We start from the raw sequence: 17,277 nt of genomic DNA, 5'->3' as shown, positions 1-17,277 counted from the left end.
GACTGACAAGAGAGTGATGCAGACAGAGTGAATGCTGAGAGAGGGAGATGTGAGGAGAGGGATTTGAGAGACAACGGTCGAGGTATTAAAGAGCAAAAGAGAGAGGAGTGTGTGTATTTCAGAGGACAGATTTGACCAGTCTTGAGCCTCCTGATCCTGCCGTTGAATTGCTTCCTGATCCTGCGTAAAACCTGTTTACTACCTTACCCTTCCTTTGTACATTTTCTTATTACAGATTTCCAGTCAGACACAACTCGGGAACCCCAGCAATCTGTAACGGGAGATCCTGGTCTGGGTTTGACCACCACCACACCAGGGTCTTCAAGCTCACGTGTAGATTCCCGGTCAGACACAACTCCAGAACCCCAGGGATCAGCAGCAGGTGAACCTGGTCTGGGTTTGACCACCACCCCAGCAGGGTCTGCAAGCGCAGGTATGTGTGGTGGGGGTCATTGATGGGAATCATCTCTCCCTGCTTCAGTCCTCAATATGCATCTGAGCTTTGACTGAGAGTAGTGACTGGTCAGAGACATTCACGAGGGAAAGTTGCTGAACAGGGACTGGATGGTTTTGGTATCTCCTCAGATCTGAGACTTCCTTTTCAAATTGTTTTCCCAGTGGCTACCCATTTCAATTCGGCTTCCCATTCCCATTCCCACATGTCTATCCAAGGCCCCCTCTACTGACACGATGAGGCCAAACTCAGATTGGAGGGCAACACCTCATATTCCATCTGGGTAGCCTCCACCCTGACGGCATGAACACTGATTTCTCTAACCTCGTAATTTCTACCCCCTAACACTTCTCTCTAATTCCATTCCCACTCTGGCTCCACTCCTAACCCCTCTGTTCTCCTCAGATGTCTATCCCCTCCCTCTGCTCCCCTCCTCCATTCCTTTATTCTCTGGTCCATTGTCCCCTCTCCAATTGAATTAATCCTCCTTTAGCCCTTTACCTCTTCCACATATCACCTCCCAGTTTCCCAAATCACCCCCTTCCTCACCCGCCCACCTTCCCATTCACCTGCATTCACCTATCACCTGCCAGCTGTACTCCCCCCATCCTCTTTATTCTTGCTTCTTACCCCTTCCTTCTCAGTGCTGATAAAGGGTCTCAGCCCAAAACATTCACTGTTTATTCCCCTCCAGAGATGCAGACTGACCTGCTCAGTTCTTCCAGCATATTGTGTGTGTTGCTCTGGATTTTCACAATATTTCATCTTTGTGAGTTATTGTCCCTGTTGTGTTGTTTAATCTCTGCCACTCTCCCATGTCTCTGTTACTTTGTTCCAGACCTGGAGGCTTCCACAATGGATCAGCCCGATGGATCATCTACAGGACAACCCACCCCATCACCGTCCTCTGTCTCAGTGGGAGAGACATCCTCAGGTATCAGGTCTCGTGTCCATTGGGGTTTGTCAGTTTCTCACTCTGTGACATTGAACCTCTTATAGACTGATTCACCTGCTGGATGTGTGTCTTGGTGAAATGATGTTGTTTGTTCAGATGATCCTTCTCTCCATCTTGCATCAAATTCCACCAACATCCACTGTCTCTCCAAAGGTGGTGAGCGTTGTTGTGGTGAGCATGGGGTTGGTTGAAATAAGATGACAGATGAGAGATCTGTCGGGGTGGAGATACATTTCTACCAAAGGAGGTGTAGGGTGCTCCTTCCCTCCACTAGCCTGCAGGTCACCCTTGGATTAAGTGTGGCATCTGCTTAGCACCCCTGCCCTCGACAATCAGGGTCACGAGAAGGCATGGGAGCAAGGTACTGGATGGTCGTATGAGCAGCTGATGCAAATCACATATACTGGTTCTGCAACCACTGACACAGGGCAGATGATCTCTGAAGAGTATTGATAATGGCTGGAGTCACCCATCCTGTAACCCACCCCATCACCGTCCTCTGTGTCAGCAGAAGAGACATCCTCAGGTATCAGGTCTCCTGTCCATTGGGGTTTTTCAGTTTCTCGCTCTGTGACATTGAACCTCTTATTGACTGATTCACCTGCTGGATGTGCGTGATAGGTGATTTGACCTGGACTTGAGCCTTCCTGATCGAACAAAAAACTTATTTACTAATTTACCCTTCCTTTCTATATATTCATATTACAGATTCCCAGTCGGACATAGCTCGGGAATCGCAAGGATCACCTACCGGAAAACCTGGTCCAGTTATGTCCATAACCCCAGCAGGGTCTTCGAGCTCACGTACAGATCCCCAATCAGACATAACACCAAAACTCCAGGGAACAGTGACAGGTAAACCTGGTCCGTTTTGACCACCACTCCAACTGGGTTGGCAAGTTCAGGTACAGATTCCCTGTTGACACAACTCAGGAACCCAGGGATCAGTGACCGGGTCCAGGTTTGACCACCACCACAGCAGGATCTTCAAGGTCACGTACGGATCCCCAGACAGACACAACTCCAAAACCCCAGGGAACAGCAACAGGTAAACCTGGTCTGGGTCTGACAGCCATAGCAGCTGTGTCTGCAAATTTAGGTACAGATTCCCTGTTGGACACAACTCGGTCAAGCATCAGTGACCAGGGAACCTTCACATTTCAGGAAATCAAGAGTCTGCGAGCTCAGGTAACCGTGAAGGAACTTACTGAATGTTGTTCATTGTGTAATAAGGGCAGCAAGGACGTGACAGGGAGCAGTGGGGTTCAGGGGATCACTGGCTGACACTGGGCTGATCAAATGGGTGGGATTGGGATGGGGTGGCGATGGAATTGGAGACTGGTCATTGTGTTGGGATGGGAGGTAATGTCTGGAGTGTTGTAGACCAGACAGAGGATGGGAATAAACTGGACAGTTACTGAATATTAGATGTTGCCTGGCGGATTTTCAGGGCTACGATGCATCAGTGTACGAGGCAGTATTTGTAGTGTTGGGCCATCAGAGGGCATTGTGGGACTTGGGCATCGGTGAATAATTAATGTTCGATGGATCTTTATTGTAAAGGTTGTATCATGGTGATGAATGAGGTCAGGATTGGGGTTGGACTGTGGAGGTGGGTGGGTGGGGTAAAGCAGTGTGTGTTGGGGACAGAGTGAGAAGGGATGATTGGGCAGAGCGTAGTTTTTCCACTGACATTGCAAGAGTCTAGAATTGCAGAAGTCATAAGTTAAGGGTGAAAGGTGAAATAGTTAAGGGGGAACCCGAGGGTCAACTTCACTCAGAGGGTACTGAGAGTGTGGAATGAGCTGTCAGTGAAGTGGTGGATGTGGGTTTGAATGTAACAATGAAGAAACGTTTGGATGGGAGGGGTCTGGGGGGCTGCGTTCCAAGTGTGGGTCAATGGGAATAGGCATAATAGCAGGTCAGCATGGACTAGATGGGCCGATGGGCCTATTCCTGTTCTGTAGAGTTCTGTGACCCTCTGACTATATATGCATAACCCACTGCACCAGTGTGTCTCAGTGCTGCCCATCCCTGGAGGGGCTCGTCCTGAAGCAGGGGTGAGGAATTGGGGCTGCACTATGAACCCTGTAGCTCAACACTCTGTGTCGGGCTGGGGAATACACGTACAACGGGAGCCCGTTACTCCCTGTAATGTCCACTGCACATCTCCACAGATCTGGGTGTTCAATTTGTGTGTGATCCCAGGGAGGGATGGAGATGAGTGGAGGAGAGGTCAGAGGATGAGAGAGGGTGAAGGGGAGGGGAGGAGGGAGAGCGGAAGAGATTAGGGACAGGGTTCGGGGAGGACTGAGGGAAAGAGAGAAGATAAGGTAGAGGGAAGTAAAGTTGGGAGACTGCAAGGAATGGACAGGGTAGGGGAGGAGTGAAAGAATGGAGGGAAATGAGTGGAGGGACGAGGTTGGGGAGGAGAGAGTGAGAAGGGAGGGAAGGGAGAAGGGAAGAGGAGGTGAGGAGAATCAGGGCTATGGGAGGATGGAGTTTGGGATGGTATGGGGAATAGAGAGAGTGCAGGTAAGGGCTGAAGCGGGAGTGGGGGAATGATAGTGGGGAAGAAAAAGCAGGAGGGAGCGGTGGGCAGGGGAGAGGAACGAAGAGAATGGAGGGGAGAGTGGAGAATCGTGGATGGAAAACGGTCAGAGTAGACTGTAGGGGAGTGAGGATGGTGAGTGCAGAGAGGGGTGAGGGGAGTGAAGAAAGAGAGTTGATTGGAGGGAACGACAGGTTGGAGAGGAAATTGAGGGCTGCGAAGGGGCCATTGAGTGGATGGGGAGAGAGGTGGCTGGAGAGGAAGTGATATTGGACGTGTACAGATCCACAGCTGGACACTGCAGGTCAGGAATCAGTGGTGGGGATCATTGAAGGAAACCCTGATCCCCTTGTTAATCCCTGAACTTTGTCCTGACTCCCACAGAAGGGAATGATCAGGTGTGACAGAGAATTGGGAGAGACAGTGGAGAGACCCTGTGTGATGTTGGTTTCCACACGCACCTATTCCTCTGTTCCTCTGACTCATGATGATTGCTTCAGTGTCTCCACTCTCTCACTCTCTCTGTTCCTCTGTTCTACACACAGGTAGTTCCACAGGGAAACAGACCGATGGATCAGTGTCTGGAGAACACACCCAGAAATCATCCTCTGTCCAAGCAGGAGACACGAGCCCAGGTGTGAAATCTTCTGTCTGTGTGGATTCAATCTCACACTGTAAAATACAGCTTCTCAGGGATCAGTTTACCTGCAGGGGATGGGGTGTGAATGATGGAGTCAGAGGTTCCTCTCTCCTCCCTGTGACAAATTTCGGTACCATTCAGGATCACTACAAGGGATGATGTTGCACAATTATAACGTGAGCAGTAATGACCTTGGTCTGAGTCTGGTTCACGGGGCCGGGTGAGGTGGGTTGGTGGCCAGAGCATGAGGACTGAGCCCCTTGGCTTTGCTGAGTGAGGGATGTGGGTGGTCACTGGGGATGTCCGAGTCACCTTCAGGAAGGATCAGGATCTGGGTGAGGGAGTGGACAGGGTCGTCACTGAGAGTGACGACAGGGTTGAGAACCTGTGTCAGGGTTACGTGGTCAGTATCACGGGGATTAGAAACGTGGGCTTCAGGGATCACTGGCTGCGTCTGGGCTGATCAAATGGGTAGTGTTAGGACTAGATGGATGAGGGATAGGACTATGATCATTGTGTATTGGGGGTGGTGGGAAACACCGAGAGGGCCAAGGCCCCAGTGGCCGGGTGGGAACTCACTGGACACCTGGTGAGTCCATGGAGGTTAGTGATATTGGGGAGCACAGTGTCGGTGTTCAGGGGAGTTTTTGAAAAGGTGGGGCATTAGAGTGCATTGTTCCACTTGGCAACGGAGAAGGGTGAAGGTTTGAAGTAATGGTGTATCTTTGTGTAAAGATTATCTCGTGGCATGATGAATAGGGTCAGGATTGGGGTTGGGTTTGGCAGGCTCTGGAGAGGATGAGATGGGATGAGTGAGCAGAGTGAGCAAAGTGAGTGGGTGATGGCGTGGGGAGTTTGAAGCAGAGAAGCAAATCCAGGTTTGACCATCCGCCCAGAGGAGTCTGCAAGCTCAGGAATGGGTGGCGGGGTTCACTGAAGGGAACCCTCATCACCATGTTTGGTTGCAGAAATTCACCCTGTCTCTCTGAGGAGAGAGACCTGGAGTCATGGTGGTTTGGGAGGGAGAGTCAATGAAGGGAGACAGATAACGTTGGTTCCTTCACAATCCCCATCTTCTTTTCCTCAAACTCATGTCTTGTCTAATGATCTGATTCAGTGTTTCCACTCTCCTGTTTCTCCCTTCCTTTATTCCAGATCCGGGGACTTCCACAGGGAAACAGTCTGAAGATTTGTCCACTGGAGATTTTTCCCAGGGAACATTTTCTGTCCCAGCAGCAGAGACAACCTCAGGTACCAAGTCTCCTGAAAGCGTGTCTTTCAATAAATCTGTAACCTGGAAGCTCCCATGAGCCGATTCAATTTCAAGTTGATTTTCATTCAATCATGCTCATGAAAATATCTAAACGAAACGTTATTCTTCTGAGGCCAAGGTGTAGAAGTCAGTCATTTAAATGTCACAATTTTATGTCTTGCAGTGTACTGCTGCCACAAAAAAGCCCATCAAATTTCACGTGAGCTGTGACAAACCTGACTCTGAGATGGGTCTCCATTGTGGACTGAGAATAGGAAGGGGACAGTGAGAGGGAAATCATGGTTGGGAAAGAGGGGAGGGAGCTGGAGGCACCAGAGAGATATTGTCTAATGATCAATAAACCAATTATTGGAATCAAATGACTTAGCCTGGTGTTTTAGGGCTAGGTGTGTCTTCACCATCTCCACAACATCCCCCCACACCTCCTCCCAGCACTCCTTCACTGCCACCTCTCCCACATCCCTACCACGGCTCTCGATCCTCACCATTCACAACATCCTTTGCTCCCACAGATTTACAAACTCTGTCTCCACTCCACATTGACAAATACCGTACTGTGCAAAAGTCTGAGGCACCCTGGCTGTGTATATGTGCCCAGGACTTTTGCAGAGATCTGTATGGCACCATGGTCCTGGAGGAACGTTGTTCCTTTTTATTGTGCACTGTACCAGCAGTTATGGTTGAAATGACAATAAAAGTGACTTGACTACAGCCATACACAGCACACAGAGTTATGATCCAGAAAATACTGCTGCACAATAATATTTGTCCAAGACTTTGAGTTTCATGGCCTGAAGGTAGAGAGGTTGACATAAAGTGCGAGGTGCATGTTTATGTAAAAGACTATAATGTTGTTGACACCATGATATTAGAACAAGTAGCAATATCAATATATTAAACACCAGCAAGAAAAGATGAAAGGTGCCTAGTGCAGTATGAGAATGTGAAATGGGGAGTGCGGGGGTTTGGGGTGTCAGGGCATTTAGACAGGGTGTTACATGTGTGCTGGATGAGAATGTATCTGTGAATTGGGGAGTGAGGGGGTTTGGGGTGACAGGGCATTTAGACAGGGTGTTACATGTGCGCTGGATGAGAATGTATCTGTGAATTGGGGAGTGAGGGGGATTGGGGTGACGGGGGAGTGGGGTGACAGGGCATTTAGACAGAGTGTTATATGTGTACTGCATGAGAATGTATCTGTGAATTGGGGAGTGAGGGGTTTTGGGGTGACAGGGCATTCAGACAGAGTGTTATATGTGTACTGCATGAGAATGTATCTGTGAATCGGGGAGTAAGGGGGTTTGGGGTGACAGGGCATTTAGACAGGGTGTTACATGTGTGCTGGATGAGAATGTATCTGTGAATCGGGGAGTAAGGGGGTTTGGGGTGACGGCATTTAGACAGGGTGTTACATGTGTGCTGGATGAGATTGTATCTGAGAATTGGGGAGTGAAGGGGATGGGGTGACAGGGCATTTAGATGGTGTTTCATGTGTGCAGGACGAGAATGTATCTGTGAATTGGGGAATGAGGGGGTTTGGGGTGACAGGGCATTAAGACAGGGTGTTACATGTGTGCTGGATTGGAATGTATCTGTGAATTGGGGAGTGAGGGGGGTTGGGGCTACAGGGCATTTAGACGGTGTTACATGTGTGCAGGATGAGAATGTATTTATGAATTGGGGAGTGAGGGGGTTTGGGGTGACAAGGCATTTAGACAGGGTTTTACATGTGTGCAGGATGAGAATGTATCTGTGAATTGGGAGTGAGGGGGTTTGGGGTGACAGGGCATTTAGACAGTGTGTTACATGTTTGCTGGATGAGAATGTATCTGTGAATCGGGGAGTGAGGGGGCTTGGGGTGACAGGGCATTAAGACAGGGTGTTACATGTGTGCTGGATTGGAATGTATCTGTGAATTGGGGAGTGAGGGGGGTTGGGGCTACAGGGCATTTAGACGGTGTTACATGTGTGCAGGATGAGAATGTATTTATGAATTGGGGAGTGAGGGGGTTTGGGGTGACAAGGCATTTAGACAGGGTTTTACATGTGTGCAGGATGAGAATGTATCTGTGAATTGGGAGTGAGGGGGTTTGGGGTGACAGGGCATTTAGACAGTGTGTTACATGTTTGCTGGATGAGAATGTATCTGTGAATCGGGGAGTGAGGGGGCTTGGGGTGACAGGGCATTTAGACAGGGTGTTACATGTGTGCTGGATGAGAATGTATCTGTGAATTGTGGAGTGCGGGGGTTTGGGGTGATAGGGTATTTAGACAGGGTGTTACATATGTGCTGGATGAGATTGTATCTGAGAATTGGGGAGTGAGGGGGTTTGGGGTGACAGGGCATTTAGACGGTGTTACATATGTGCTGGATGAGATTGTATCTGAGAATTGGGGAGTGAAGGGGATGGGGTGACAGGGCATTTAGATGGTGTTTCATGTGTGCAGGACGAGAATGTATCTGTGAATTGGGGAATGAGGGGGTTTGGGGTGACAGGGCATTAAGACAGGGTGTTACATGTGTGCTGGATTGGAATGTATCTGTGAATTGGGGAGTGAGGGGGGTTGGGGCTACAGGGCATTTCGACAGGGTGTTGCATGTGTGCTGGATGAGAATGTATCTGAGAATTGGGGAGTGAGGGGGTTTGGGGTGGCAGGGCGTTTAGACGGTGTGTTGCATGTGTGCTGGATGAGAATGTATCTGTGAATTGGGGAATGAGGGGGTTTGAGGTGACAGGACATTTAGACAGGGTGTTACATGTGTGCTGGATGAGAATGTGTCTGTGAATTGTTGAGTGAGGGGGTTTGGGGTGACAGGGCATTTAGACAGGGTGTTACATGTGTGCTGGATGAGAATGTATCTGAATTGGGGAGTGAGGGGGTTTGGGGTGACAGGGCATTTAGACAGGGTGTTACATGTGTGCTGGATGAGAATGTATCTGTGAATTGGGGAGTGAGGGGGTTTGGGGTGACAGGGCATTTAGACAGGGTGTTACATGTGTGCTGGATGAGAATGTATCTGTGAATTGGGTAATGAGGGGGTTTGGGGTGACGGCATTAAGACAGGGTGTTACATGTGTGCTGGATTGGAATGTATCTGTGAATTGGGGAGTGAGGGGGTTTGGGGTGACAGGGCATTTAGACAGGGTGTTACATGTGTGCTGGATGAGAATGTATCTGTGAATTGGGGAGTGAGGGGTTTTGGGGTGACAGGGCATTTAGACAGGGTGTTACACGTGTGCTGGATGAGAATGTATCTCTGAATTGGGGAGTGATGGGGTTTGGGGTGACAGGACATTAAGACAAGACATTAAGACATGTGTGCTGGATGAGAATGTATCTGTGAATTGGGGAGTGTGGGGGTTTGGGGTGACAGGGCATTTAGACAGTGTGTTACATGTGTGCAGGATGAGAATGTATCTGTGAATTGGGGAGTGAGGGCGTTTGGGGTGACAGGGCATTTAGACAGGGTGTTACATGCGTGCTGGATGAGAATGTATCTGTGAATTGGGGAGTGGGGGTTTGGGGTGACAGGGCATTTAGACTGAGTGTTACATGTGTGCAGGATGACAATGTATCTGTGAATTGGGGAGTGAGGGGGTTTGGGGTGACAGGGCATTTAGACAGGGTGTTAGATGTGTGCTGGATGAGAATGTATCTGTGAATTGGGAGTGAGGGGGTTTGGGGTGACAGGGCATTTAGACAGAATGTTACATGTGTGCAGGATGAGAATGTATCTGTGAATTGGGGAGTGAGGGGGTTTGGGGTAACAGGGCATTTAGACAGGGTGTTACATGTGTGCTGGATGAGAACGTATCTGTGAATTGGGGAGTGAGGGGGTTTGGGGTGATGGCGTTTAGACAGGGTGTTACATGTGTGCTGGATGAGAATGTATCTGTGAATTGGGGAGTGAGGGGGTTTGGGGTGACAGGGCATTTAGACTGGGTGTTACATGTGTGCTGGATGAGAATGTATCTGTGAATTGGGGAGTGATGGGGGTTTGGGGTGACAGGGCATTTAGACTGGGTGTTAGATATGTGCTGGATGAGAATGTATCTGTGAATTGGGGAGTGAGGGGGTTTGGGGTGGCAGGGCATTTAGACAAGGGGTACATGTGTGCTGGATGGCAGTGGGATGTTAAAAATTCGAACAGCCTGGGGGAAGATGCTGTTTCCCAGCCTGATTCACTTGTTAGATGTGCGATACCATGGACGTGAACAACGGGGTCAGTTCAAACCCTGCTTCTGATTAGAGTAGTGATCACGTCCTCAAGAAGTGGTACACTTTTCGTTGTCTGGAGGCTGGTCCATTAGGTATTTGCAGCCTCATAGCATATGGAGTTGGATAAATCCCCAATGGCCCGATCGACTGCAGGCTTCAGCTTTGTAGGAGGGTAGAGAAGAAATAATCAGAAGCCCTTGCAGAGGCATTTGCTTCACCATTGGCCTTGGTGACTGGAAGGGAAGGAGGGCTAGTTGGGAAAGATAGTGAGGAGGCAGGGGAGGGTAGGAGAGAGCATGAATCCTCTATCTTCCAGCTAATTTTTGCTTTGTCGTATGCGCTCTCTTTTGCTTTTAGTTTACCTTTGACTTCCCTTGTCAGCCATGGTTGTACTATTTTTCTATTTGATTGTTTCTTTGTTTTTGGAACACGTCTGTCCTGCACCAGAGAAAAGGACTTTGGCGATTGTGGGGATGACTTAGATCGGACTGAAATGCTTGGGTGTATAGACATTAAGAAAAAGGCTGTGCTGGAGCTTTTGAAAGGTATTATGTTAGTTAAGTTTCCGGGACTGGATGAGATGTAGCCCAGGCTACTGTGGCAAGCGAGGGAGGAGATTGCTGAGCCTCTGGCGATGATCTTTGCATCATCAACAGGGATTGGAGAGTTTCCAGAGGATTGGAAGTTTGCAAACGTTATTCCTTTGTTCAAGAAGGGCCTTCACGACCAGACTATGTAACAGTTTCTTCCCCCAAGTCATCAGACTCCTCAATACCCAGAGCCTGGACTGACACCAACCTACTGCCCTCTACTGTGCATATTGTCTTGTTTATTATTTATTGTAATGCCTGCACTGTTTTGTGCACTTTATGCAGTCCTGGAGAGGTCTGTATTCTAGTGTAGTTTTTTACGTAGTTCAGTGTAGTTTTTGTATTGTTCATGTAGCACCATCGTCCTGAAAAACGTTGTCTCATTTTTACTGTGTACTGTACCAGCAGTTATGGTCGAAATGACAATAAAAAGTGACCTGACTTGAAAGAAGACGAAAAGAGATAACCCAGGAAATTACGGACCAGTGAGTCTGACTTCAGTGGTTGGCAAGTTGTTGGAGAAGATCCTGAGAGGCAGGGTTTATGAGCATTTGGAGAGACATAATCTGATTAGGGATAGTCACATGGCTTTTTCAAGGGTGGGTCATGCCTTACGAACCTGATAGAATTCCTTGAGGATGTAACAAAACACATTGATGAAGGTAGAGCAGTAGATGTAGCATATATGGATTTCAGTAAGGCATTTGATAGGTACCCATGCGAGGCTCATGCGAAAGTAAGGACTCATGGAATCCAAGGAGACCTTGCTTTGTGGATCCAAATGTTGATCCCTGAACTTCATCCCGACTCCCACTGAAGGGAATGATCAGGTGTGACAGGGAATTGGGTGAGACAGTGGAGAGACCCTGTGTGATGTTGGTTTCTACACACACCTATTCCTCTGTTCCTCTGACTCGTGATGTTTGCTTCAGTGTCTCCACTCTCTCACTCTCTCTGTTCCTCTATTCTACACACAGGTAGTTCCACAGGGAAACAGACCGATGGATCAGTGTCTGGAGAACACACCCAGAAATCATCCTCTGTCCCAGCAGGAGACACGAGCCCAGGTGTGAATTCTTCTGTCTGTATGGATTCAATCTCACACTGTAAAATACAACTTCTCAGGGATCAGTTTACCTGCTGGATGCAGGGGATGGGGTGTGAATGATGGAGTCAGAGGTTCCTCTCTCCTCCCTGTGACAAATTTCAGCACCATCCAGGATCACTACAAGGGAGGGTGTTGCACAATTATAATGTGGATTTGGGAGGGAGAGTCAATGAAGGGAGACAGATAATGTTGGTTTCTTTACACTCCCAGTCTCCTTTCGCTCAGACTCGTGTCTTGTCTAATGATCCGTTTCAGTGTTTCCACTCTCCTGTTTCTACATTCCTTTATTCCAGATCCTGGGACTTCCACAGGGAAACAGTCTGAAGGGTCATCCACTGGAGATTTTTCCCAGGAAACTACTTCAGTCCCAGCTGGAGATACAGCCTCAGGTATCAAGTCTTGTGAAAGTGTGTCATTCTATAACTTTGTAACCTGGAAGCTGTCATGAGCCGATTCAAGTCCAAGTTTATTGTCATTCAAGATACACATCTGTACAGTGAAATGAAACATCATTCCTGTGGGGCCAACGTGCAAAACACAGTACTGCGGTAGCTTTAATGATGCAATTTTATGTATTGCAATGTACTGCCGCAAAAAAAAAGGAAATTTCATGAGCTATGTGAGTGATGGTAAACATGATTCAGTTTACAGTCCCTTTTGCGGACTGGGAGAGGGGAATCATGATTGGGGAGAAAGGGAAGGACATGGGACGGAGTAGGAAGCACCAGAGAGATGTTCTGTAATGATCAAAAAACCAATTGCTTGGAATCGAATGTCCTTGCCTGGTGTTTCAGGGCTGGGTATGTCTTCACCCACACCACCCGCGTCCTCTCCCCACCACCTCAGCACTCCTCCCGTGCCACCTGTCCCACACTTCTACCATGGTGCTTCACCCCCACCATCCTTCACTCCCGCAAACTCGCTCTCCCGACCTTGACAAATACTGTACTTTGTAAATGTCTTCAGCACCCTAGCTATGTATATGTGCCTAATTCTATTGTACAGTCCTCTGTATCTATACACAGAGCACATGGTTACGATCCAGGGGTTGACATAAAGTGTGAGGTGCATGTTTATGTAAAGCACTACATTGTTACTGGCACTATAAAATGAGACCCAGTAGCAATGTAAATCTGTTAAACACCAGTAAGAAAAGATGAAAAGTGACCAGTGCAGGATGAGAATGTATCTGTGAATTGGAGAGTGCGCAGGGCATTTTGAGAGCGGGTACATGTGTGCTGGATGGCAGTGGGGTGTTCTGAAGTCTAACAGCCTGGGGGAAGATGCTGTTTCCCAGCCTGATTGAGTTGTTACATGTGCGGTACAGTGAACGTGAACGATGGGGTCAGTTCAAACTCTGCTTCTGATTAGAGTAGCATTATGGCGTCAGGAAATTGTGCTCTTTTCCATGGCTGGAGTCTAGCCCAGTAGGTCAGTGTATCTGCAGCCTCATATCCAACTCAATATGCTATATCCCCAGGGGCCTGATCGAGTGCAGGCCTGGACTCTGTAGGAGACTTGAGAAGAAATAACCAGAAGCCCTTGCGGATGCATTTGCTTTTAGCAATTAGCAAACCATCTCCTTAGTATTCAGCTTCCTGAGCACCATCTCCTTAGTATCAGCAATGACACCCACTTCTGCCCCGTGACACACTCCAATTTCTGGTATATGGCTGGTGTCTTGTATCATAAAGGCTGCCACAAGGATGGGGAGCAGCTTCTTCCCCCAGGCTGAAAGACACTGACCTCCCGGCCTCCAGCCAGTTCTCATCACACTTGAAGCATGATACTGTTTACTTTTTAACCTGTGTTGCAAATGCAGCTTACTATTTATTAATTTACGAGTGGTGATATTAATTTGTGTGTGAGTTACATGTACTGTGTCCGGAGGGTGGTGGTTGTGTTTGATGAAGAGACATTTGGATGAGTATAAGGATGGGACTGGTATGGAGAGCTTATGGCATGGTAGTGTAGTGATTCACACAACATTTACAGTTGAAGGCGACCCGGGTTCATTTCCTGCCACTGCCTGTAAGGAGTTTCTCTGTTCTCTCCATACTTGCGTGGATTTCCTCCGGGTGCTACTTTTTCCTCCCACTGACCAAAGATGTACCGGTCGGTGGGATAATTGGTCATTGAAAATTGTTCTGTGATTAGGCTCAGACTGAATTTGTGGATAGCTGGGTGGCATGGCCCAAAGGGTTGGCAGAGCCCATTCTGAGCTGTATCTCAGTAAATATAGAATCAAGTGTGGGACGAAGGGAATAGGCATAATAGAAGGTCAGCATGGACTAGATGGGCCAATGGGCCTATTTCTGTGCTGTAGTGCTCTCTGACCCTCTGACTGTATATGCATTACTCACTGCACCAGTGTGTCTCAGTGCTGCCCATCCCTGGAGGGGCTCGTCCTGAAGCAGGGGTGAGGAATTAGGGCCACACTGAGGACCCTGTAGCTCAACACTGTGTCAGGCCGGGGAAGACACAAACAACAGGAACCCATTCCAGTCCCTGTGATGTCCAATGCACTTCTCCACAGATCTGGGTGTTTAATTTGTGTGTGATCCCAGGGAGGGATGGAGATGAGTGAAGGAGGGGTCAGAGGATGAGGGAGAGCGGAAGAGATTAGGGACAGGGCAGGGGAGGATGGAGGGAAATAGAGAAGAGAAGGGAGAGTGGAAGGAAGGATAGGGGCAGATAGAGAGAAGTGGAGGGAAGGAGAGGAGGAAAGGGGTGGGTACCTGAGGGGAAGGAGAGCTATGACTCCACTCTCTCACTCTCTCTGTTCCTCTATTCTACAAACTGGTAGTTCCACAGGGCAACAGATCAGTGTCTGGAGAACACACGGACATTTGTATGAGAAAGTGGTTTGTTAAGGTTAGAGGGATGTGGGCCAAACGCAGACAAATGAGACCTTGGTCAGCATGGACCAACTGTGTCAAAGGACCTGTTTCCATGATGTGTTCCTCAAGAATCCATTCTCTGTGAGATCACAAGTCTTCACTCCTCGTTAACACACCACACCCAATAGCAGGAGCTCTAATCTCCTGTACCAATGACCGGGTACTGCTCTAATCTTACACGTGGATGTAACTGACATCATTTCCCAGCCCATAAAACTGTCCAATGCTGGTAGTTGGGAAATCTCACATTCCATTTCTCTGTCTATCACTCTGGATTCATCCATCTTTCTCTTTCTTTCCTCACTACCACTTCCCACCCACTCACTGTCTGTCTCTCCCTTGTTTCCTGCCTCTCTTCACTACCTGTACACACTCTCTCCCTGACCCCACCCCTGCCCTTTTCTCACACTCTCCCTGCCCCTGTCTAAAGGAATATTGACATAGATATTTGATGAGGGTGTGGGGAGGAATCAAGGTGTTAGAGGGCGGGGAGGGGGGAGAAGAGATTGCGTGATCGAAGGGACGGAGACGAGGGAACACATCCTGTGAGCAGCACTTGACCTGACAGTGACACCATGTTGCCACTGGGCTGTTTTGTTCAGGAGAACGCATGTGGATTAAAGTGCAGCTGACATCGAGTGGAAACATGAGTGAGGATGAAGTGTGGGAAGCCACTCGACAAAAGGTGAGTGAACTCTCTTCCAGTCTCTCATTTCTTAATCGCTCTCTTTTCCCAACTCTCCCCCTCTGTCACACCTCTGACTCCCGACTGGATGGTCCTCTCGTCCCGTCACTCCTTCAACGTCTCCTACCTCGGCAATCATTCATCTTTCCTCCTCTCTGGCCACAGATCTGGGAGCTGTTTGGTGATCCGAATCTTCAGATCAAGCTTGTACGGTTCAGGGCAAAGCCTTCAGAGGAGTGAGGGAGCAACCCGTCAACGAGTGAAGGAGCCTGCAGTTCCATCTCCCTGACACTTTACACCCTCTCCCTTACTCCAGCCTGCTTTAGACAAGTAAACGGCCCACAGAGGGTTAATCCTAGGAGAGCCCTGAGATGTTGCTACACTCTGCTGATTCCCCAGGGTGCCGCAGCCTGTGAGCTTTCAGTTGGTCAGAGTGTGAAGTACGATCCCATTGAGTAGTGACGCCAGAAGCCTGGAACTGAGAGTGAGCACACAGACCCGGCCTGTTTCAGGAGGAGCAGATCTCCCGAATGATGAGATTAATCACAGAACATCCTGGGTATGGTCCCGTAAACACCGACACCCCTCACTACAGGACTGGATCAGTGTGAGACACACATCTGGGTTTACAATAAAATGGGAAAATTAGCTTATGCTGGGCTTCATTGCATTAATATATCATCAATAATTTGCTCTTAACTGATTGAACTGAAATTATGTGTGAAATAATGAATAGCTTTTTGATCAAAACACAGAACCGTGAAGGCCTCAGGTCTGTGGATGTAGTGAGGAAGGTCCCCGATCTCCAGAGGTACTGAGGAAAGTCTCCTGTCCACCTTTGCACAGACGTCTGTGTGCACTCGCAGACCACAGAGCAATCCTGCACATACCCACCCAGTCAGCACAACACCCCGACACATCTCTGTCTGACACAGTCCTGATCTCTATCTCGCACTGACACACTTTCTCCATCTCTCACCCTGACACATCTCATTCTCCATTCCTCCCTCTGACACTCTCGTTCTTCATCCCTCTCTCTGACATTCTTATTCTCCATCCCTCTATCTGACACACTCTCATTCTCCATCTTTCCCTCAGACGCACTGTCATTGACCATCTGTTTCTCTCTTTCTCTGATACACGCTCATTCTCCATCTCTTACATCGAGCATGTAAAGTCGATCTCTAACCACAGATTTCCACAAATGGAGAGAGGGAGATTGGGACAGGGTCTCAGAGAACAGAGTGCAGAGATGGTATGATGGGTCAAATGGGAACGGGAGCCTAGTCTGTAAGGGTTTGAAAGCCTGAATACAAAGGGATCTTTGAAATTCCTGAGTATTATTTGGTAGTGAAGCTGATGATTTGCATTTCTATTGCTTGTAGTGCGTACTCAATAAACATGGAACTGTCTGAACGCAGTTTTGAGAGATGTGTTCCTTTCATATCATCTGTCATTGCGGGTAAATGTGGAGAGCTCAGCACTGGCGCCCTCTGCTGGGGAGAGTGGGCAGGGCAGAAACAGTGGGTGGTGTGAGGTCAGGGAGTGTGTGTATTCGGGTGGGTGGGGCAAGTCCGTCAGTGGACTTGGGGGAATTTGCAGTGTCTGTCCTGACGGGGTGGGGTGGGGGGTGATTTGAGTGACGATAAGGAGGCAGAGAAAGAAACTGACCCTTACTCTCTCAGGTGCCTATTTTGTTCTCCTCCCTCCCTGTAAGCTCATTCTGTCCCTCCCGCTCTCCCTCCTCCACCCCCCCGCAATAGCACCATATCCCTGTACAGGGAAGAGTACGTATATGCACAATGTCTGCCTTTGTCCTTTCCTCTCGTTTTCCTCCAAGGTTCTCTCTACCCTTCCCACTCTCTCATTCTCCCTCACATACTTTCACTCCATCCCTCCC

General features: G+C 48.7%; 2 protein-coding genes across 2 annotated transcripts in view; one reads left to right on the top strand and one right to left on the bottom strand.

Moving 5' to 3' along the window:
• Positions 1–222, bottom strand: part of LOC140208045 (prolyl 3-hydroxylase 1-like) — a 38,009-nt gene extending 37,787 nt beyond the window's left edge. The window contains exons 1-2 of the mRNA XM_072276572.1: positions 208–222; positions 25–34 (exon numbers count right to left, since the gene is read on the bottom strand). Coding sequence (XP_072132673.1) covers positions 25–34; positions 208–222 — 25 coding nt within the window. The remainder of the gene's footprint in view (positions 1–24; positions 35–207) is intronic.
• A 16-nt stretch (positions 223–238) lies between these two features.
• Positions 239–16,759, top strand: LOC140207744 (uncharacterized). Its single transcript, XM_072276302.1, has 9 exons — positions 239–433; positions 1,293–1,388; positions 2,118–2,264; positions 4,506–4,595; positions 5,756–5,851; positions 11,662–11,751; positions 12,086–12,181; positions 15,295–15,377; positions 15,543–16,759. The coding sequence occupies exons 2-9, from the start codon at positions 1,310–1,312 to the stop codon at positions 15,615–15,617; spliced, it is 756 nt and encodes a 251-aa protein (XP_072132403.1). The 5' UTR covers positions 239–433; positions 1,293–1,309; the 3' UTR covers positions 15,618–16,759.
• Positions 16,760–17,277: the final 518 nt, after the last annotated feature.

The sequence above is a fragment of the Mobula birostris genome, chromosome 13 (assembly GCF_030028105.1).
Source record: "Mobula birostris isolate sMobBir1 chromosome 13, sMobBir1.hap1, whole genome shotgun sequence".
In the NCBI taxonomy this organism is placed as follows: domain Eukaryota; kingdom Metazoa; phylum Chordata; class Chondrichthyes; order Myliobatiformes; family Myliobatidae; genus Mobula; species Mobula birostris.
This window is presented reverse-complemented; position numbering and strand designations above follow the sequence as displayed.